The sequence below is a fragment of the Dipodomys spectabilis genome, unplaced genomic scaffold, assembly GCF_019054845.1.
Source record: "Dipodomys spectabilis isolate Male_0828 unplaced genomic scaffold, ASM1905484v1 ptg000042l, whole genome shotgun sequence".
NCBI classification, from domain to species: Eukaryota; Metazoa; Chordata; class Mammalia; order Rodentia; family Heteromyidae; genus Dipodomys; species Dipodomys spectabilis.
In genome coordinates, this window is record NW_024870719.1 from 14908365 (window position 1) to 14932209 (window position 23845).

General features: G+C 41.3%; 1 protein-coding gene across 1 annotated transcript in view; it reads right to left on the reverse strand.

The window, feature by feature from the left end:
- Positions 1–20455, reverse strand: part of Sos2 (SOS Ras/Rho guanine nucleotide exchange factor 2) — a 75772-nt gene extending 55317 nt beyond the window's left edge. Inside the window, exons 1-2 of the mRNA XM_042677827.1 lie at positions 20313–20455; positions 3481–3606 (exon numbers count right to left, since the gene is read on the reverse strand). Coding sequence (XP_042533761.1) covers positions 3481–3606; positions 20313–20399 — 213 coding nt within the window. The 5' untranslated portion in view covers positions 20400–20455. The remainder of the gene's footprint in view (positions 1–3480; positions 3607–20312) is intronic.
- Positions 20456–23845: the final 3390 nt, after the last annotated feature.

Below are 23845 nucleotides of genomic sequence, written 5' to 3' on the forward strand. Positions count from 1 at the left end.
TGAAATGAATAAATTTTTTTGTTTTAAAAAAGGTAACAGGAAGCCAGATGCTGGTGGCTCACGCCTATAATCCTAGCTACTCTGGGGATCACAGCCCGGGCAGGAAACTGTAAGACTCTTATCTCCAATAAACCACTAGAAAACTGGAAATGGCACTGTGGCTCAAGCAGTAGAGCGTTTGCCTTGAGCTGAAGAGCTGAGGGACAGGACCTAGGACCAGAGTTCAAGACCCACAACTGACAAAAAATAAAAAGAGAACAAGATTCCCAAGATTTTGCCACATATTAGCCAAGTGCTGGTGTCTCAGGTGTCTGAGATATGAGGATTGTGTTTGATCCAGGCAGGAAAGCCCATGAGACACTCATCTCCAATTGGTAGAGTGCCAGTCTTGAGTTGAAAACCTAAGGATATGCGCGCGCGCACACACACACACAAAATTTTATAATGACAAATTTAATCAGTGGTTTGTATGAATAATGAAAACTGCTGCTATCAGAATCAAACTCTAATTTAACAGGGTTTTCCATGTTTAAAATTATGTTACTGGGGCTAGAGATGTGACTTAGTTGAAGAGTACTAATACCACACACACAAGGGCCTGGATTGGCTCCCCAGTACCACAAAAACTATGTTGTACCTGACATATAGTCCCTGAGCCTCTGGAGCTGGTTTATAGGAGAAATTTTAAAGAGTTAGCTAGAAAAAGGATATCCATAGGATGCAACAAGCACAGGTTAATGGGCAATTCTGGTGGCAGCTCAGAAGACCAGAAAGCCGATAGAAACACAGATAGTAAAGTCTGTCCATAAGGTTTCAGGTAGAAATGAGAACTTCACTGAGGATTAGACCAGAAGTCATTTTTTGACTCAAAAAACTTGGCTACATTTGGTCCGTGTTCTGAGACTTGGAGCAAAGATGAATTTAAAAATCAAATTTGCCAGGCACTGGTGGCTTTTGTCTGTAATAGCTACTCAGGAGACTAAAATCTGAAGATTGTGGTTCAAAGCCATCCTAGGCAGGAAAGTCCATGAACTCATTTCCAATTAACCACAAAAATCCAGAAGTGGAGCTGTGGCTCAAGTAGTAGAATTCTAGCCATGAGGAGAAAAGCTCAGGTACAGCACCCAGGCTCTGAGTTCAAGCCCCACAATTGACATATAATAATAATAATAATAAATTAGGACATGCTAGTCCGTTGGGAGAGAAGGAAAGGAAATGTGATAGAAGAGGTAAGATTGATTGGACTACAGTATAGTGAGATGTAACAATGAAATCCCACCCTCCCTTGTGTAACTAATATAAACTTCTTTTTTTTGTCTTTTTTCTTTTTTGGTACTGGGGATCGAACCCAGGACATTGCACTTACTAGGCAAGCGCTTTGCCACTGAGCTACATCCCAACCCTACACTATTTTTTAAAGTAATGGACTAATTAAATTTGGTGCAGAAAATTTTAAGACAGCACTACCTTCAGGTTGTATCATGGCTATCACTGGCTTCTTTTAGCCAAGTTTACAGGGAGAATCCAGAAAAAAAAGCAATGCAGAAAGATTTGAAAAACTGCAATTTGGCCAGAAAGGGAGCATGTTAAAATTGGGAATAAGGAGAAGCTGGTTATTACAGAGACTGGTACCATTAAGAAGCATCAAGACAATAGAAGAGATATTAAGAACTGATCATAACCTTCTCATAGCAGGATTGAGGAAGTGAAAGTGTGTGTGTGTGTGTGTGTGTGTGTGTGTGTGTTGGTGGTGGTGGTGGTGGTGGTGGTGGTGGTGGTGGTGGTCATGGGGCTTGAACTCTGGGCTGGGGCACTGTCCCTGTGCTCTTCAGCTCAAGTGAGCGCTCTACCACTTGAGCCACAGTGCCAATTCCGGTTTTCTAGTGGTTTACTGGAGATAAGAGTGTCAGGGACTTTCCTGCCCAGGCTGGCTTTGAACCGAGAGCCTCAGATCTCAGCCTCCTGAGTAACTAGGATTACAGGCATGAGCCACCAGCGAAAGTGAAAGTTTTAACTTGTAAGATTTTGATTGGAAGCCAGACACTAAGGCTTATGCCTATAATCCTAGCTACTTAGAAGGCTGAGATCTGAGAATTCTGGTTCAAAGCCAGCCAGGGCAGGAAGGTCTGTGAGACTCTTATCTACAATTAACAGGAAACTGGAAGTAGAGCTGTGGTTCAAAGTGATAAAACACTAGCCTTGAGAAAAGAAGAGCTCAGGGACAACACTCAGGCCCTGAGTTCAAGCCCCACAACTGACAAAAAAAAAAGACTTCGTGTGGATCCTGGCACTTGAACTCTGGGCCTGGGCACTATCCTTGAGCTTTTGTGCTCAAAGCTAGCACTTTGTCACTTGAGCAACAGCTCCATTTCTGCCTTTTTGATGGCTAATTGGAAAGAAGAGTCTCACAGACTTTCCTGCTTGTCTGGTTTTAAATCAAGATCCTTAGAACTCGGCCCTAGGATTATAGGTTTGAGCCACTAGCACTCAGCTTGTTGTCTTTTATAAAGTATCTTTTCAAGACTTTCAACCATTTGGAAGAAGAGGTTGTCTTTTTTGTTATTGATTTAGAGTTATTAATATACTCTGGATACAAATTCTTTGTCATTAATACATATTACAATTTCCTAATTCAAGATGTATCAAGACAGAGTCTCTTTATAAGACCCAGGATGGTCTTACCTCAGCATCCCAAGAGAAATATATTACAGATATGAGAAATATATTACAGATGTATACTGCAACACCTACCTTGACTTATATCTTTTTATTTTCTCATCAACTTCATTCTTTAATAGTTACTGTGTAGAGTTCTCTCTAAAAAAAAATTTACCTAATCCTAAATAATAAAAACATTCAGTGTTTTATAATATCAGCTTTTATATCTGAAACTATGATCCCCCCCAAGTTTGTGAGACAGGTTCCAAAGTTTCTTCTTCCATAAATCTATTCAGTTTTGCTAGTAGTTGGTTTTTGATGAAAAATTTTGCTTTCCTCAACGAACTGAACTTGATATCTTTGTTAAAAATGAGCTTTAGCCAGGTGCCAGTAGCTCATTGTAATCCTAGCTACTCAGGAGGCTGAGATCTGAGGATCAAGGTTCAGACCCAGCCTAGGCAGGAAAGTCTGTGCGACTTGTATCTCCAGTTAACCACCAGAAAACCAAACGTGGTACTATGGCTTACAGTGATAAGAGTGCTAGCCTTGAGTGAAATAGCTCAGGGACAATGCCTAGGCCCTGAATTCAAAGTCTACCCCCAACAACAACAAAAAGAGCTTTACATACATACATATAAACATACACACACACACACACACACACACACACAGAGGTTGGTGCTGATACAGATCACAATTACATAATCTATATTAAAACTACGTGATATTATTTTAATGGGTCTAGTTTCACAATAATTTACAGTAATATATATTTAGATTCAAGTTAATTCAATGGCTTTTTAAACAACAAAATAATCTTACCTCCACATCTTGGACAGTCCTTGGTTGGGCCATGCATAATTTATTAAGCAGCTGAAAAATCAGCTCTTCAATATAGTACAGAGATTCTTCATTAGCTGAGAGATTGGGATGTACTTGTTCCTGAACCTTTTAAAGAAAAGTTTTCAGTTGAAATTCTGGTAAAATAGTATGAAATGAATAAAGATCACTGAAATGGTTACTCAAACATGAACTAAAACATAAAACAACAAAAGCAAACCTATTTGGTGGTTCATGTAAATTTTTTTAACCCACAGAGCAATGGTTCTTTAAACTTTTTTGCCAAAACTGTTAGGAAGCCACTGTACTCTCTTCTCCCTACCACTAAATAGTATATATACATAAAGTATTCTGCCAGGTGCTGGTGGCTCACACCTGTAATTGTAGCAACTCAGGAGGCTGAGATCTGAGGATCCCAGTTAAAAGTCAGCCAGGGCATGAAGGGCTTTGAGACTCTTATCTCCAATTAACCACCAGAAAACTAGAAATAGAGCTGTGGCTCAAAGTGATACATTGCTAGCCTTGAATAAAAAGCTTAGAGACAGAGCCCTGGCCCTGAGTTCACACCCCATGACCCACAAAAAAATTCTATACAATTTCAGAGGAATCACGGATATCCTGTAGCCAAGTAAAAAGACCACTAGAAGTCTATGAATACTAGGTCATACACCAGGAATACAAGCACTTCTCAAAAACCCTATTATGTCTCAAATTAGAAAGGTGATCTAAGAAATAAATAGCATTCAGAGTTTACAATAACATATGCTCTTTATTGTTACAACTTAGCTATGCTGAGCATTTTGCTGTTGTTCTTGGGATGTGGATTTTGTTGTTGTTGCTGTTTTTGCCAGTACTGGGACTTGAACTCAAGGTCCATGCGCTGTCCATGAGCTTCTTTGTCCTCTACCACTCTATCAGCTTTTTTTTAACCAGTCCTTTGGCTTGAACTCAGGCCTGGGCACTGTCCCTGAGCTTCTTTTGCTCAAGGCTAGCACTCTACCAATTGAGCCACAGGACCACTTCTGGCTTTTTCAAATGTTTATGTGGTACTGAGGAATCGAACCTAGGGCTTCATGCATGCTAGGCAAACACTCTACCACTAAGCCACAGTCCCAGCCCATCTACCAGCTTTTTTGAGTTGTTTATTGGAGATAAGAGTCTCACAGGGATTTTTCTACCCAAGCTGGCTTGGAAACCCAATCCTCAGATCACCAATATGAGCCACCAGCGCCCAGCTGTTGTTCTTGTTTTTAAGTTAATTTAATGTTAAAGTAGCTGGGTGCTAGTGGTTCATGCCTGTAATCCTAGCAACCCAGGAGGCTAAGATCTAAAGATTATAGTTTGAAGCCAGCCCAGACAGGAAAGTCTATGAGATTCTTATCTTCAATTAACAACCAAAAAGAGACAAGTAGAGCTGAAGCTCAAGTGGTAGAGTGTCAGCCTTGAGAGAAAAAGACAAAGAGAGCATGAGGCTCTGAATTTAAACCCCAGGAGTGGCATACACATATACTTATACACAAACAAAAAAGTGGGTGTGTGTGGCCTATTCATTCTGTTTCTCTAGAGACTCCAAACTAATAATACAAACTAAAAATTACTGTAAAAAATATTTGACTTCATAAAAAATAAGCTGGGTGCTGGTAGCTCATGCCCGTAATTCTAGCTACTTAGGAGGTTGAGATCTGAGGATCCCAGTTCAAAGCCAGCCCTGACAGGAAAGTCCATGAAACTCTTATCCCTAGTAAACTACTTAAGGAAAAAAAAAAGCTAGAAGTGGAGCTGTGGCTGAAGTGGTGAGCACTAGACTTGAGCAAAAGATGCTCAGGGGCTATATACACACCAGTGGCTCATACCTGTAATCCTAGTTACTCATGAGGCTGAGATCTGAGGATCTTAGTACAAAGCCAGCAGGGCAGAAAAGTCCCTTTGAGACTCTTATCTCCAATTAACCACTCAAAAACTGCAAGTGGCCCTGTGGCTCCAGTGGTAGAGCAGTAGTCTTGAGGACAAAGAGGCTCAGGAAGAGTGTCCAGTCCCACAAACAATGACAATGACAACAACAACAAAAAGATGCTCAGGGACAGTGCCCAGACCTTGAGTTTAAGCCCCAGGACCAGCACACAAATAAATAAATAAATGTATGTTCTGGAGAATAAACCAGCTTAAATACTGCCAAAATACATTATTTGCAACTATGAAAATGAAATTTAAAAAATTGTTGGGAATGTTAAACATGTGTGGACAAATAACAATGAAAATCCCCCTTCCTCCCTGAGTAACTAAGCTAATAAAATAATAATAATAATCTAATAAAAATGAAATGAAGTTTTATTTTAATGTACCAGCAACAAAATTTAAAAGTTTCAAATAATAGCCTTTACAACAGGATAAAAATATATGCCTTGAACTAAATCTTTCAAAAGAAGTACACAAGTACCCTAAGAAGAAAATCAGACTGAGAGAAATTAGAGATCTAAATAAATGAAAGATATTCCTTACTTGTGAATTCTCAGATTTAATATATGTTTTCCCCAAACTGGTCCATAAAGTTGACATGATCTCAATCAAAACCAGGTTACATTGTTTTGCTATAACTGACAAGATAATTTCAAAATGCATATAGAAAATGCAAAAGGCTAAAATAACCAATCTCATACCCTTAGAGAAGTATTTGATCTGATAGGTAGTGGGATCTATTGCAAAACTGCAGTAATTAAGAATGTCTTATTGACATAATATGGTGAAATAGATCAACAGAACAAAATGTCCAAAAGCTAGACCACATACACTTAGACCATTGATTTATAACACTATCACGTATGAAAAGATTGGATTATAAAGAGAAGAAAGGATCAATGGTACTTCACACTTGTCACAAAAAGCAAACCTTGAAAGATTTTTAGGTCTTTTAAATAAACAGGACTGAGCTGGTAGAATGCTTGCCTTGCATGCATGAGGCCCTGGGTTCTATTCCTCAGCACCACATTAAGCAGAAAAAGCTGGAAGTGGTGCTATGGCTCAAGTGGCAGAGCGCTAGCCTTGAGCTAAAGAACTGAGGGACAGCGCCCAGGTCCAGCGTTCAGTCCCCACAACTGACCTAAATAAATAAATAAATAAACAAACAGATTAAAAAGTCATGATAATATAAAACAAGTTGTATCTTCATGACCTCAGGATAGGATATAAAAACAAAAATAGAAGGAAGGACCAATAAACTTCAACTACTTTGAACTTTAAAACTGAAGTTCATTTAAAAAAAACCAAAAAACTTTAAGGAAAGTAAAAAGGGGCACTGGGAATGTGGCTTTAGTGGTAGAGTGCTTGCGTAGCATGCATGAAACCCTGGGTTCAATTCCCTAGTACCACATAAACAGAAAAAGCTGGAAGTGGCACTGTGGCTCAAGTGGTAGAGTGCTGTTGAGCAAAAGAAGCTCAGGGACAGTGCCCAGGGCCTGAATTAAAGCCCCAGGACTAGCAAAAAAAAAAAGAAAGAAAGAAAAAAGAAAAGAAAAGAAAAAGAAGAAGAAAGAAAGTAAAAAGGTAAGTCTCAGAATTGGAGAAGATAAATATAGCACATAAAATTTTTAAAAACTCATCTAGAAACTGAAAAGCAGTCCTAAACATTCAATAAGAAAAAAAATGATTAAAAAAAAGATGATGGGGCTGGGAAGGTGGCTCAGTGGTAGAGCGCATGCCTTGCATGCCTGAGGCCATGCGTTCGATTGATTCTTCAGCACCACATATGAAAAAAGAAAAAAGCCGGAAGTGGAGCTGTGGCTCAAGTGGTAGAGCGCTAGCCTTGAGCTGAAGAGCTGAGGGACAGCTCCCAGGCCCAGGGTTCAGCCCCACGACCCGACTCCCCCCCCAAAAAATAAATAAATAAAATAAAGATGATTGGGATACATTTTATATGTGTGTGAAAATGTCATATGGAATCCTCTATAAAACTAATCTATGCTAATAAAAATGAATAAAGCAAAAAATTACATTTAATAGATCCCAATAGAAAAAAAGGCAAAAACAAAAAAAACAAAACTAGCACTTCACAGAAGAGGGACTTCAAATAGCCAATATACATCCAAGGGTGTTTTGACTCTTTAGTAATGAAGAAAATACACATCAGGGGCTGGGAAGGTGGCTGTGGTAGAGCACTTGCCTTACATGCATGAGGCCCTGGGTTCGATTCCTCAACACCACATAAGCAAAAAGAAAAAAGCCGGAAGTGGCGCTGTGGCTCAAGTGGTAGAGCGCTAGCCTTGAGCTGAAGAGCTGAGGGACAGCTCCCAGGCCCAGAGTTCAGACCCCATGACCGGACCCCCCCCCCCCCCAAAAAAAAAATACACATCAAACCACAGTGAAAACTATTATGCACTCACCAGAGAGCAAAAGTTTGACGATACCAATATTTGTGATTATGTGGAATAACAGAAACTCTCATACACTGCAACTAGAGTGTAAATTAAATCAATTTCAAAACTGCAATTATACTCAGTCATAAGCCACATAACATTTTGGTCAGCAAATCAAATACATGACAGTGGTTCCCATAAAATAGTAATGGAATTGAAAACCTTATCTCCTAGTGACATTATAGCTGTCAAGTGAGCATAATACATTATTCACTAGCATGTGGTGATGCTTGTGTAAATAAACATATTGCAGCTGCCAGTTTTATAAAAGCACAGCACATACAACTGTCAACAATGCATAATGCCTGATAATAATTAATACATGACTATGTTACTGGTTTATTTACTTATTTATTTACTTATTTAACCCAGAGCCTCAAGCATGCTAAGCAAACACTCTACCATTGAGCCATACTCAGTCCTTACACTCTATTTTTATTGTTACGGTTATTTTAGAGTATACTCATTCTACTTACAGAGGGTGGGGGGCTAAAGCTGGGCGTCCTGAGGCAGGAGGATCACTTGAGCCCAGAAGTTCAGGCTAGCCTACGCAATAGAGTAAGATACTGTCTCTTTAAAAAAAAAAAAAAAGTCACTATAAAACTGTGGTATGCCACATCCATCATATATTTACCTCTTTGAAATGCTTCAAGAGGCCACAGAAAGTGATTGACCTATACCATCTGGCTTATGTAAACACACTCTATGATGTGCATACAATAACTAAATCACTCAACAACTCACCTCAGAATTTGTCCTGTCACTGACATATGAAAAAAAAATACATCTATATATACACGCATGCAAACAGATACACACACACACACACACACACTCACAACTAACAGCTATTTAATCTAATACATATGGCTACTAGATATCAGAAATATAACTCTACTGAGTTGAAAAAGGCTGTACAATAATACATATGACAAGTTTCAAAGATCTGGTATTAAAAAAAAAAGAAAGTTGGAATTTTTTTTTTGGTCAGTCATGGGGCTTGAACTCAGGGCCTAGACACTGTACCTGAAATTTTTTTTGTTCTGAGCCACAGCAAGTTTTCTGGTGGTTAACTGGAGATGAGTCTCATGAACTTTCCTGCCCAGGCTGCCTTTCTACAGCAATCCTCAGATCTCAGCCTCCTAAGTAGCTATAATTACAGGTGTGAGCCACCAGCACCTGACATGAAGGGTTTTGTTTGTTGGGGTTTTTTGTTTGTTTGTTTGTTTGTTTTTGCCAGTCCTGAGGCTTGATGAACTCAGGGCCTGGGCCCAGTCCCTGAGTTTCTTTTACTCAAGGCTAACACTCTACCACTTGAGCCAGAGTGCCACTTCTGGCCTTTTCTGTTTATGTGGTACTGAGGAATTGAACCCAGGGTTTCATGCATGTTAGGCAAGCACTCTACCACATTCCCAGCTCTTTCATGGAGTTGTTATTTATTATTTTTTTTTTTTTCCGGGCGTGGGGTTTGATCTGGGCTTGGGCGCTGTCCCTGAGCTCTTCAGCTCAAGGTGAGTGCTCTACCACTTGAGCCACAGCACCACTTCCGGTTTTCTAGCAGTTTATTAGAGATAAGAGTCTCAGGAACTTTCCTGCCCGGGCCGGCTTTGAACCGTGATCTTCAGATCTCAGCCTCCTGAGTAGCTGGGATTACAGGCGTGAGCCACCAGTGCCCGGCTTCATGGAGTCTTTAACTACCGTTTTTTGCATGGGGAATAGGAAATGTTTCTCTTTTTCTATTTTGTCCTACTTTAATTCTGTGATTCAAAAATACTAAAATTTTCAGCTCATGAAATATTCACTTCATGAGACTCTTCTTTTTAACATACATTCTGAAATTATTTTCTTGTGTGGATCTTCACCTGTGATTTTTGTAGGGTAACTGGGAAGCAAAGATAACTCCTCCAGCCATTATCCAGTGACAGGACCACTTTCAACGCATTCTACAAGATCAGAGTGACTCTGGTATCCAAGTCAAACATAGCAAACACACACACACACAAAAGCAAGTCTCTCTCATGAACACAGAAGCCAAAATATCAACAAACAATACAGATAAAAGAAATATATCAGGCCTGAAAGTGTGTCTTAGTGGTAGAGTGCTTGCCTAGCATTCATGAAGCCCTGGGTTCATGAAGCCATATTCTCAGTCCTGTTAATAATTTTTATACTGATTGTATGTAGAAATGATAAGATTTATTGAGTTAAATGAAATATATTGTTACTAGGCACAGTTGGCTCACACCTGTAATTCTAGCTCTTCTGGAGGCTGAGATCTGGTTCAAAGTCAGCTGGGGCAGGAAAGTCTCTAAGAACTCTTATCTCCAATAAACTATTCAGAAAAAGTTGGAAGTGGTGCTTTGGACCAAGTGGTAAAGTGCTAGCCTTGAACAAAAGAAATTCAAGGATGGCACCCAGGCCCTGAGCTCAAGCCCCAGGACCAGCCCAATTAAAAAAAAAAATAACTAAAATAAAATTAATCAATAAATAAATACATGCATACACAAACCAAAACATCCTGGGGTCCATCTTAATACATACAATTAAAATAGTAGGACAGGACTGGGAATGTGGCTTATTGGTAGAGTGCGTGCATAGCATGCATGAAGCCCTGGGTTTGATTCCTCACTACCACATAAACAGAAAAAGCCAAAGTAGTACTGTGGCTCAAGTGGTAGAGTGCTAGCCCTGAGCAACAGAAGCTCAGGTACAGTGCCATGGTCCTGAGTTCAAGTCCCAGGACTGGCTAAATAAATAAATAGGACAATGGAGATAGAGAATATTCTACAAAATTGGGAACTGGGAGGAGGAATTATATATATATGATCTTATTAACTAGGCTATGCAGTAGATATTGTCCATAAAATGAATGAGTATGGTAACCAAAATTCTAAGGTACCCAACCTCTAGTATACATGCCCAATAAAGTCTCTTCCCCTTGAATATGGAGGGACTTATGAGTACAATGAGTTGATTGCTATGAGTAAAGTACCAAACATAGCAAAGACGACTAAAGCCACTAATCAGCTGATTTTGAGTTAGTCAAAAGTTAATCAATTGTCAGGTAAGCCTAATAAAGTGAGTCTTATTGAAGGAAGTATAGAAGTTAGCAGCAGAATTGAGGGTGAAATTCAGTAACAGATTGCTTGTTTCTACGACAAGGCACTGAGTTCAATCCCTAACACTGAAAATAGAAAAGAAAAAGAAGCAAGAAGCAGTCCTGTTGAACTTCCATATGCAAACTGACATGATACAGTTAGGTTCATGTTACAACGAATGGCAGATTGTCTCTTAATAGTTTGGGTTTCAATGCTATAACTGAGAGAACATGAATTATAGCAACAGTTACATAAGCTTAATAGCTCAAGACTCAGATGAAATCACAGTCCTAGGCATAGCACTGATTTGACTTTTTGGGGACCCTAAGCAGAGAATCCAGCTATACTGTGCCTAGACTTCTACCGAAAATAATTATTATAAAGCAATAAAGGATATTATGTTAAATTACTCTTTTTGTGTGTGTGTGCCAGTCCTGGGGCTTGAACTCAGGGCCTAGGCGCTATCTGAGCCTCTTTGTGCTCAAGGCTAGTACTCTACCACTTGAGCCATAGTGCCACTTCCAGCTTTTTCTGAGTAGTTTATTGGAGTTAAGAGTCTCACAGACTTTCCTACCCATGCTGGCTTCGAATCTCAATCCTCAGATCTGAGCCTTCTGAGCCACTGGCACCCAGCTAAATTACTTTTTCATGATCATTTGTTATCTGGAAACAGAAATCTAATCAATAAGCTAGATTTGTAGTTGCAAGAAAAATGTATTTTAAGGATGAAAGATGATATTGACTAAGGTATGCTATAATTAATACAATTTTTATCAACCTGATTCTTATTAGATATATTAGATTAACAAAGTGTCTCTTTGTAAAAAATGTAAAAAAGGTACGAGTTTTAACTATTATTTGATAAGTTCTAGAAAAGCTAGAAAATGAAAATGCCTGTAAAGATCGAGTAACAAATTATTTTTCCAAGCAAAGTGGTTTTGAATTTTTTTGCTTTAAGCAATATTGAAGAATTGAATTGAGGGCTGGGAAGGTGGCTCAGTGGTAGAGTGCTTGCCTTGCATGCCTAAGGCCCTGGGTTCGATTCCTCAGCACCACATAAGCAGAAAAAGCCGGAAGTGGCGCTGTGGCTCAAGTGGTAGAGCGCTAGCCTTGAGCTGAAGAGCTGAGGGACAGCACCCAGGCCCAGAGTTCAGGCCCCACGACCGGACCCCCCTCCCACCAAAAAAAAAGAATTGAATAGTTGGCTGATGATTAAAAGTAAATTTGCGGGGCTGGGAAGGTGGCTCAGTGGTAGAGTGCTTGCCTTATATGCATGAGGCCCTGGGTTTAATTCCTCAGCACCACATAAGGAGAAAAAGCCAGAAGTGGCACTGTGGCTCAAGTGGTACAGCACTAGCCTTCAGCTGAAGAGCTGAGGGACAGCACCCAGGCCCAAAGTTCAGGACCTACAACCAACAACAACAAAAAAAAGTAACTTCAGTAGCAGACCTATTATATAATTTAAAATAATTATAAATTTTAGCATATAATTTAAAAGAAGTTTAAAAACTGGGTTTGGTTACTTTAACTTTTTCTTCTACTTAACTTGCAGGGTTTTTTAAATCAATTTTTAAAAAAGAAAATAAACAGCCAGGTGCCAGTGGCTCATGTCTGTAATCCTAGCTACTCAGGAGGCTGAGATCTGAGGATCACAGTTCAAAGCCAGCCTGGGCAGGAAACCCTGTGAGACTCTTATCTCCAATAAACCACTAGAAAACCGGAATAGAATTGATGCTAAATATTAATTCATGCTAGCAATCTCATCACCTCTAGCAATAAGTAGTGTTCACCATGAAACATGAGCTAATTTAAGTACAATACAGTTACATAGATGATACTGAGAAAATGCACATTAAATAGAGCTTTATAGCTTTTGTTTTTCAAAATTCGTGACATTTATGTGTCTTAGATACAAACTGTCTTAATAATTTACCTTAAAAGTTTATATATATATATATATATGTATATATATATATATATATATATATATATATATATATATATATATATATACACACTTTTCTCTGTTCTAATGAAGTATAAAAAAGGATCAAAAAACCAGGAGCCAATGGCTCACCCCTGTAATCCTAGCTACTCAGACTCAGGAGGCAGAGATCTGAGGATCAAGGTTCAAAGCCAGCCCGGGCAGGAAAGTCCGTGAGACTCTGATCTCCAATAAACCACTAGAAAACTGGAAGTGGCGCTGTGGCTTAAGGGGTAGAGCACTCACCTTGAGCTGAAGAGCTTAGGGACAGCACCCAAGCCCAGAGTTCAAGCCCCCCGACCGACCAAAAAAAAAAAAAGGATCAAAGGTTTTTTTCTGACCTACAACTATTATATTAGAATATAATTATAGAGAAGTTTGGAGACCTACACAAAATATCCAACTGTTATAGTTGCACTTTGCCATGTGTATCTTAAAAGGATGATGGTTGATATCAAATTATTTTGGTATTTAAATTCCATCAGATACATGTAGGACTGGAGTGTTTTACTTTAAATTTATTGGTATTGAGGCCTCGGAATATGACTGGTGCTAGAGTATTTGCCTAAGTATGCATGAAGCCCTGGGTTGGATTCCTCAGTACCACATTCACAGAAAATGCCAGAAGTGGACTGTGGCTCAAGTAGCAGAGCAAAAGAAGCTCAAGGACAGCGCCCAGGCCCAGAGTTCAGGCCCCACGACCAACCGAAAAAAAAAAAAAAAGGAGGAGAAGAAATAATTTGAATAATTTGGAAATCATCAAATATAGATGATATGTAAAGCAAGAAAGAAAGCTGAGTGACGGCATAAAGAACAGAAATTTATAACAACATCTGAAGAGATCAAAATCATGTTGTTGATAAGTCTGAAATAAGGAGGAATTAGAGGCAATGTTTCAGTTCACAAAATAATTTAGTAAATAAATTATTTTATTTAAAATAGCACAGAAAACTTAATCTGGAAGAGCCAATACTAGTATTCATATCTCAATTATCATACTATTTTCATTCCGTTGCTTCATTATTATTATACATTAAGATGTAAAACAAATAACACTTTGTACACTTCAAATATCTTTCTACTACTATCATGTTTTTTTCTTCTTGTTAAAAAGAAAATAATTTTAGACTGTTAATTCTAACATGACTATAATGAAATAATATTCAACCATGACTATAATGAAATAATATTCAACCATTAGATCCACTAAAATTCTTTCCTGAGGGGCTGGGAAGGTGGCTCAGTGGTAAAGCACTTGCCTTGCATGCATGAGGTCCTGGGTTCGATTCCTCAGCACCATATAAGCAAAAAGAAAAAAGCCAGAAGTGGCTCTGTGGCTCAAGTGGTAAAGTGCTAGCTTTGAGCTGAAGAGCTGAGGGACAGCGCCCAGGACCAGAGTTCAGGCCCCATGACCGGACACCCCCCCCCCCAAAAAAAAACCCCCCAAAAACTTTCCTGATTCAACTATGCAAGCTAACAGAAGATACAATCAAATTATTGTTCTGTTAAGAAAGACCATAGTTAATATAAAACTTATATATGGAGCTTGGAATGTGGCTCAATGATAGAGTGCTTGCCTCGCATGCATGAGACCCTGGGTTTGATTCCTCAGCACCACATAAACAGAAAAGGCCAGAAGTGGCATTGTGGCTCAAGTGGTAGAGCGCTAGCCTTGAGCACAGAGAGGCTCAGGGACGTGCCCAGGCCCAGAGTTCAAGCCTGGTTTATGTCAAGTGGTTTATGTCAAGACTGGTTTATGTCAAGTGGTTACATAGGTGAAGCTCAGCATCAAACAATTTAATGAAATAGTTTCTTCTAATATACAATACCAAAATTAATCTAAAAATGTAACAAGGTCACTAAATCATGACTGGTAAGTTAAAATGCATTCTTTTTTTTCTTTTTTCTTTTTGTCGGTCATGGGGCTTGAACTCTAGGCCTGGGCGCTGTTGCTGAGCTCTTCAGCTCAAGGCTAGCACTCTACCTCTTGAGCCACAGTGCAACTTCCAGTTTTCTGGTAGTTAATAGATAAGAAGAATCTCACAGATGTTCCTGCCTGGGCTGGCTTTGAACTGCTATCCTCAAATCTCAGCCTCCTAAGTAGCTAGGATTACAGCCGGTGCCCAGCTAAAATGCTTTTCTTAATGATCATGTAGTTCTACCCTGAATCACTGTGTCAGTTTTGATCATTTTTAGTATGGAATCATTCCAAATGATCCACTTAAGTTCTAATTGTTACAGTCCAGAACAGTTCTCATGTCAAAAAAAAAAAAAAATTATCACAGGATCTCTATTAGTTTCTGGATTTCACCTGGAATGATCTTCTCAAAAAGCAATTATGATAAAGTTAATTACTTTGCCAGACAAATGATAATGCTGAAAGATATCCTATTCTTAGATAAAGACCTCATCTTGGTCTACAAATAATCTACCACACCAACCTCAGATCCTTATTTTCCCAGTTCTTTAAAACAAGTACTTATCTGTCAATTTTCCTTTTGCCTTAAATCTTTTCTCCCATTGCTTTGTTGATTCCTCCTGATCTTTCAGATAACTTTGCCTTTCCCAAGCCTCTGCCACAGCTACTTAGAATGTAAACTTTCCACAGCAGGGTATTTACCCAATCCTAGGTATATTGACTGACATATGGAAAGCATTCAGTAATATATTCTAAATATAGCCCTCAGAACGCTCCACTTTCTTAAAGGTTTCTTTGACTCTATAGCAAATGAAACCAACTTACATTTTCTCAAACCACTCTACATTTTTCTGTGTGTGTGCATCTGAAAGATCTTGTCCAGTTTTCTAAAACAAACTCTCAAGAGATATTAGTACAAAGGCAAAAACACAACAACCTTTCAAATTCAACAAAAGGTGCTACCTTCTTTTGCCTTGTTAGGAATTAACCCGGATGTTCTCTCATCTCACTTGCCTTTTAGACAGATATCTAAAAGCAAATCGTCGCAGGTAGGAAGGTCAATATGTACCCCAAATCAAATTTGGGTTTCAAGCTAAATTCTTGCCCAGGAATTCAACTGATTCTTTCATACTCTATTTGTAACCACAGATGGTAAAATAGACGTTTTCATTTCCATGGCTAGCTTGGTAAAGAAAACTTTACAAAAAAGGTATTTACCAAAGGAAACATGAAAGACTGGAAAATCTGATTAAATTACTTCAAGGCATATTTCCCATATGAAGAATGTTGATTTATCTCAGCACTCAACCAAATAGCACAAGCACACAAAGGTACTAGAAAGACAAAGGTAATAAAATGCATTTATAAATAGATCCCTCCCCCCCAAGTAATATGATAACTTCAATGTTCTTGGGGAGTAGCGGTAAAGGCATTTGTGTTCCTGGCTCTTTTAGGGAAGATACATAATTTAGCAGTAATGTTAACAATCTATGTATCATCCATTAGTAGTAGTTGCCTCACTCTGCTTTATAGCTTTATATATTTTTAAATGCACAAGGTGAGGTTTTGTTTTTAACAGTATGTCTGGGGTATAGATAAGTGGTAGAGAATATACTGAGTATTCATGAGGTCCTGGGTTCAACCTCTATCATCACCAAAAACATAAAAGTTTGCAAAAAAAATGAAAGGCAAAGCCAGGTGCCAATGGTTTACCTCTGTAATCCTAGCTACTCAGGAGGCTGAGATCTAAGGATTACAGTTGGAAGCCAGCCCAGGCAAGAAAGTACACAAGTCTTATCTCAAATTAACTACCAAAAACTCTCAGAAGCGGAGCTGTAGGTCAAATGGCAAAGCACTAGCCTTGAGCAAAAAAGCTAAGGAACAGCATCTACGCCCTGAATTCAGGCCCTAGTACCAATACCAAAATATAAATAAGGGGGAAAAAAACCACATTTCTATTTTTCTTTTTCCATAAATTTATTTCTCAATCTTTGAGTTTCTACATTATGAAATGTAAATTATTTTTTGGAGGGGGGTCCGGTCGTGGGGCCTGAATTCTGGGCCTGGGCGCTGTCCCTAAGCTCTTCAGCTCAAGGCTAGCGCTCTACCACTTGAGCCACAGAGCCACTTCTGGCTTTTTTCTTTTTGCTTATGTGGTGCTGAGGAATCGAACCCAGGGCCTCATGCATGCAAGGCAAGCAAGCACTGAGCCACCTTCCCAACCCGATCTTTGATTACATTTTATTTACTGAACTTATAGAATTTTGGCTGATCAAGATACAAACAATTTCTATCCAGTAAAAAAGTAACCCAAACTTACTCTTCTATGTTTTAACTACTAACACAACCTTAGTGTGTCTTCATTAAATAACCTATAAATCCTCAAATAAATCTTCATATTAGTGGCCTTAACACCTTACTAGATAATGAGCTGAAATTACTGACCTGTTCACTTCCAGTTACACGAAAGTCATGATTTTACCTTTCTAAAAATTCTGTTCTAATAATCCTAAATCTAACAGAGCCAATGAAACCACATTGTTCCTTTGACACACACATAGATATTCCTTACAGAAATCTGAAGTCAAGGGGCTGGGAAGGTGGCTCCGTGGTAGAGTGCTTGCCTTACATGCATGAGGCCCTGGGTTCGATTCCTCAGCACCACATAAGCAAAAAGAAAGAAGATGGAAGTGGCGCCGTGGCTCAAGTGGTAGAGCGCTAGCCTTGAGCTGAAGAGCTTAGGGACAGCGCCCAGGCCCAGAGTTCAGGCCCCACGACCGGATCCCCCCCCAAAAAAAGAAAGAAATCTGAAGTCAAATTGCTCTCATGTACATAAACCAAAATAAATGTGAAACTTTGGTCGAGTTGGTAAATACCTTTACAGCCTGGCCTTTACTTTAAAAAAAAAACAAAACACTGTATACTTAGGTTTATGTGTCTTTTTTTTTTTTTTTTTTTTAAACTAGGGCTGAGAGCTGAACCCACGGCCTTGGGCGCGCCAGGCGGGCGCCCTTCCGCTGGGCTAAACCCCCAGCCCCAAAACACTGTATACTTAGGAACCAGCATGGGTAGTACAAAGTACCTAAAGTGTGTTCAGTAAATGTTAATGAATAAAACTAGAATACATCACATATTCAATGTCAATACCAACTGCAGCACAGAATCTTTAGTCATATCTTAGTAGTCTTTGCAACTATATGATCAGGTAAGGAATGAAGCCAAATTCTAGATACTTTGGGTACTAAGATAGATTCCTAGCCAGGACAACCAGGTACCAGTGACTCATGCCTGTAATCCTAGCTACGCAGGAGGCTGAGATCTGAGGATCATAGTTCCAAGCCAGCCCAGGCAGGAAACTCTGTGAAATTCTGTGAAACTCTTATCTTCAATAAACTACTGGAAAAAAAAATTGGAGGTGGTGCTGTGGCTGAAGTGGTAGAGTGTTTGCCTTAAACAAAAAGCTCAAGGATAGAAGAAGAAGAAATAAGAAGAAGAAAGTCTCCACAGAACTGGAAAAATTCTCACTGTACACAGACAGTTAGCAGATGCATACTAGAATTTAAGACTTCTTGCAAGCAGTGAATCTTGAGCACCACAAGAGCTATAGTGTTTATTAGCAGGAACTAAACCTACATACTGTAATATCCCTAATACCACAAAACTGATACACAAATTACTTTAACCAAAAATATTTTTTAAAGTTCCTTAATTCCGTAACAGCAGCAAGTTAATAATAGAAAATGTTTTTGAAGGACTGAATATTCCTAGATATTTTTATTTCATTAGTGAAAGATATACCACTACAGTGGAATACAACAATATGTGGTCTAAAGGGCACCTGGTAAATTAGTACAACACATAAATGAAAAATAATAGGACCAAAGCAATGAAGACCAGACACTAGTCTAACCTAACCTAACAAAATAAATCTCTACCTGCACTTGAAGGATTATCAGAGTCAATGTCACCTACACTCAAATACTATTTACTACCAAAAAGCACTAATGAGTACATTATACTTATCACACTGCTGACAACATAGGCCTACTCACATTTCTGTGTGGTAGAGGGGCCAATTACTGTCTCAAAAAACTGTCCTTCTTCATCCCTTGGTTTCTAATTCAGGACAGAGTTTATTATCACAACTCGGCACACTTTACATTTCGCTCAGTCTCCTTACAGAAGGAAGGTCAATCTGATACTTTGACACCTGGTATACTACTAAAAGGCTCATCGCCTTCATCAAGTTCTACAAAAAGACGTGAGAGAAGCAATACCTCCTTGTAACTATTATGAAAATAGAAAATCCAAAATTCTGAACGTATGAGAATTATGGGATTGCCTTTCAAATGCACTACTTCCTCCTGTATCCAAGAATTTAATGGGTGGTGAGTTATTTTTCAAGTGCTATCTTTTGAATTAATGTTTTTATTATTTTAAATTTTATTCGTGGTTATTCTGCACAAAAGGCAGAAGGGACTAGTTTGAGTGAATGGCAAAGGAAATTCAGTAGACATGATAGCAAATCCTCTATCCATGAACATTTCTTTAAATGTCTTGACTAACAAAAAAGCGCAAAAATAAAAGTACAATCATTACCTAAACTCACATGAGGACGAACCGACCCCATGACCGAGAGCGACGCAAGAGAGCAATGCACCCCGGCTTGAAAGGCTGAGCTGTGCGAGCTGCTCCATTTTTTGTGTTCCTTAAAGTAAGTCCAACTTCTAAATCGCACAGAATCAAGAATCTTATGGCATCTCTTATACTATTCAGGTAAGATACCTTCTGCAGGAAGTAGGGAGGCTCCACAACTGGAGAAGGTGTATCATGAGTCACTGACATTTCCCACATGTGAAACACATCCATATTTCGAGAGAAACAGCACTGCCCTTTAAGCCCCGGACAGTCTCAGTAAGTAAATCTGCCTGGGGCACACCCTCCCCCCCTGCCCCTTACCCCCCACCCCCCCCCACCCCACCCCCAGAACTGAATTAAACGTAATGACTCGGCTGCAAAATGTGCTTTTGTTTTAGAAAGTGTCTGAAAATACCAGCGGGACTTTCTCTCGCCCGAATCCAGCCTGAGGACAACAAATTGGTCAAGGGCGGAAGTTGCCTGACGAAATGACTGCAACATGAAATCCAGTTTTATGATCATAACAAAACCTTCCTTCCGGGACCAGGCCAAAGTCGGGGGGGGGGGGACAAAAACAAACTTAAGAAAAACGTCCTTCGGATGCAACAGGCCATCCTGCGTGTCACCCCCGCCCGGAGAGACACAACTCGACCCCGGGCCCCGAGTCCTGGCCGCAGGAGCTGCCGCCGCTCCCCGTTACAACTTAGGGGACCCCCCCCCCCCCGCTTCCCCCAGTCCGACGGGCCGCCCCGGGCTCCCGCACTGACCTTCCGCAGGGCCGAGACCAAGAGTCCCCGCCATTTCGGACTGTTCTCTTCGCTGAAGAACTCGTAGGGCTGCGGCGCCTGCTGCATGGCCCCGGCGGCAGCGCCTCCGCATCGGGGGCGGCCCGCGGGCCGCTGGCCTGACAGGCCGGGCGCGGGGCCGCCTCGCCTCGCCTCGCCGGCGGCCGCCGCCTCCCGCCCGGCCCACGGTGACGGCCGAGGCGGCTCGGGGGCGGCGCCGGCGAGCGGGCGGGTGGCGGCGGCGGCGGCGGCGGTGGCCGCGGCCGAGCGGCCTCCAAGGGAGCACGGACGACCCCCGGCGGCACCCCGCGGCTCCGGCCCGCTCCCCGGGCGGCTCCTCCTCCTTTGTCTGCGTTCGCAGCCGGGCGACCGCGGCACTACGGGCCTCGCCCCCGCCCTGGCTCCCGCTAAGGCGGTGGCGGGCGGACCGCGGCGGCGGCGGCAGGCGGTCTCCTCATCGCCCCATCCCCGCCCTCCCTGCAGGCAACGCCGCCCGGCCCGTCCGAGTCACCTCCGGAGGGCCCAGGGGAACCGACTGGGCGTGCGCGGCGAGCGAGCGCGCCCCACTCCGGCGTGCCCGGTGCCGGCTGCCGCCCCTTCAGCAGCCGCCGCGAGCGCCCGGGGGCAGCCGCCGCCGCCGCCACCGCCGAGCTCCGGGTCCCTGCAGCCGCGGCTCGGCCCGCCTCCTGGGCCCCGCGCTCATTCTCCCAGGCCGCTCGCGACGACCCGCACTGAGCATGCGCAGCGCGGAGCGAGCAGAGGCGCCGGCCCGGCGCGGGGGTGGGGGGGACCCCGGGGCCTGGCGCGGGGGGGGGGGGGGGGGGGGGGGAGTTGCCTCTCTCAGGAGCTGTGCTGGGTTTGTGGGGAGAATACGTACTCCCCAACTTTTCCCGGCTGCTTTTAATGCGTGTAACTCCCTTCTCTTCGTCTTTCCCCTAGATTGCGCTGCCTCCATGCCGTTCTTGGGGAGCTTTGAGCCCCTGGACTGCAGTAATAGGGACGCAGACAGTACAGGGCAAGAAGTGGCGCTGTGGCTCAAGTGGTAGAGCGCTCGCCTTGAGCTGAAGAGCTGAGGGACAGCGCCCAGGCCCAGAGTTCAAGCCCCACGACCGACAAGAAGGGGGGAAAAAAAAAAAGAGTACAGGGCATTTGGGGCAGATCCTGTATTTAATTAATGCATTTGTGCTCTGCCTGGCTCCTTTCTATAGAGGAGATTGTAGCTGTTTGATAAAGTCACGTTGTGGGCTGTGGAAAGCTGAGCGCAGAGTTGCAGGGCCACAAAAGAGAAAAGGTAACAATGTTTTAATCAGACTTGAATAGAAAGCTCTTCTCTTGATAGAGCCACTGTGTGTTCACAAAAGTCCTATCGTGTTAAAGCTTTCCGATGATGCTTTAAAATGTTTTCTTGATCGTGTCCTTTGAATCAGGGAGTTTTCGGGTGCTGCAAAACCTGTATCTCTGAGATGCAAGCGCACACATTAGCAGCCCAGAAAAGATGCCCTGACCTTAAGTTTTTCTGAATTGGAGATAGATAAATTCCGGAAACTTTTATGATTAACACAAACTATGGCTGAACATGTGACTTTTAACAGTCATGTCCTTCTTCCCTTGCCACAATTTAAGCTCAAGAATCTGTAGCTGAACAGTGATTATCTCCAACCTACACTATTTTGTCATCCTGGCAGAATCGGAATAGCAAAGTTGGACATTTTAAGAGATCCTTTTCCATCCTTCCTTCCTTCCTTCCTTCCTTCCTTCCTTCCTTCCTTCCTTCCTTCCTTCCTTCCTTCCTTTCTTTCTTTCTTTCTTTCTTCCTTTCTTTCTTTCTTTCTTTCTTTTTTTGGTCATGGGGCTTGAACTCTGGGTCTGGGCGCTGTCCCTCAGCTCTTCAGCTCAAGGCCAGCGCTCTACCACTTGAGCCACAGCATTACTTCTGATTTTCTGAACTTTCCTTCCCTGGCTGCCTTTGAACCTCAATCCTCAGATCTCAGCCTCCTGAATAGCCAGGATTACAGGCGAGAGACACCAGCGCCAAGCTAAGAAACCATTTTTCTAATCCAAGTATCCACTGAGTCAAAAAAGTCCTTTAATAAGTGACTACTTACATATTCTTTCCATGTACTTAGATAAAAAGCAGACAGTAAAAGTTTGTCTCCAGTTAATCTTTCAGTCCATGAAGGCAGAGTTTGGCTTGAGGAGAGCATCCTTCCTTTTCTCTCCCGTTCCCAGATCACAGTTACAAACTATGAAGCAGTTAAATTAGCAGAATGTATTTTCTCATAGGAAAGTTGCTGGGAAATTTTTCATTCTTGGATAAACATATGAGAAGGCTCCTCTGGGTCAAATCTTGCCTGAAAACAAGCACATTTTGCTTAGCCAAAGCTGTATTGAAGTTCTAAATTGTTATTACTATATTAAGACCAAGAGCTTATATATATATATACTTCCAGCTTTCTTGACAAAGATCTGGCAACCTTGAGCCCTACTGCATTTGTGTGATGGCCTAATCAGCAGGAGCAGGGTAGTGGCTGCCTTCTTTAGGAAAGTATGCCATCCCATTTCCAGTTGGCTGTGTTCCCCACCTGGCACTCTTTACCCTTTTATGTAACCTGCCTCATGTCTGAGTTGTGATCTCTGGGCTAGGCGAACAGAAATGTGATCCATATGCATGTGGACTATAGTCCTAGAAGGATACCACTAAAAAAGGTTCTCATCCAGTTAAGTGAGCCTTCTAGAAAAAGTACTGGTTTCATATCCCTCATGTGCTACACAGCCAGAAAGTCCTAATATGTCAAAGCTTTACATGAAAAAATATAACTTTTTCACATGACATGAAAATCTTGATTAATAAATTTTATGGTGTGTGTGTAGGAGTGTGCCAGTTTGGGGGCTTGAACTTAGGTCTGGGTGCTGTCCTTGTGCTTTTCTTTGCTTAAGGATAGCACTCTACCAGTTGAGCTATAGCTCCACTTCTAGCTTTTTAGTGGTTAATTGGAGATAAGAGATCACAGACTCTCTTTCCCAGGCTGGCTTCAAACCACAATCCTCTGATCTCAGTTTTCTGAGTAGCTAGGATTACAGGTGTGAGCCACAGGCACCGAGCAATAAATTTGATTTTTAAAAACATATGGTAAACAAAAAAGCTAAGTTAAGGTGAATGAAAAGCTGGAAAAAATAGCCAAAATATTTTTTTCCAGGCCTTAGGCTTGAACTCAGGGTCGGGCCACTGTTTCTGAGCTTCTTTTACTCAAGACTAGTGCTCTACCACTTGAGCCACAGCACCAATTCCAGCTTTTTCTGTGTATGTGGTACTGAGGAATCAAATCCAGGGCTTTATACATACTAAACAAGCATGCTACCACTAAGCCACATCTCCAGCCTGCTGAAACTCACTTGTGAAGATAATTTCTCTGATATATACATGTTCCTACTAATAAGAGTAAACCTCCTTAAGAAAACAAAAGGATGAGGGATATGAAAAGCTATTCACAAAAAAAGAGATATAAAATAACTTT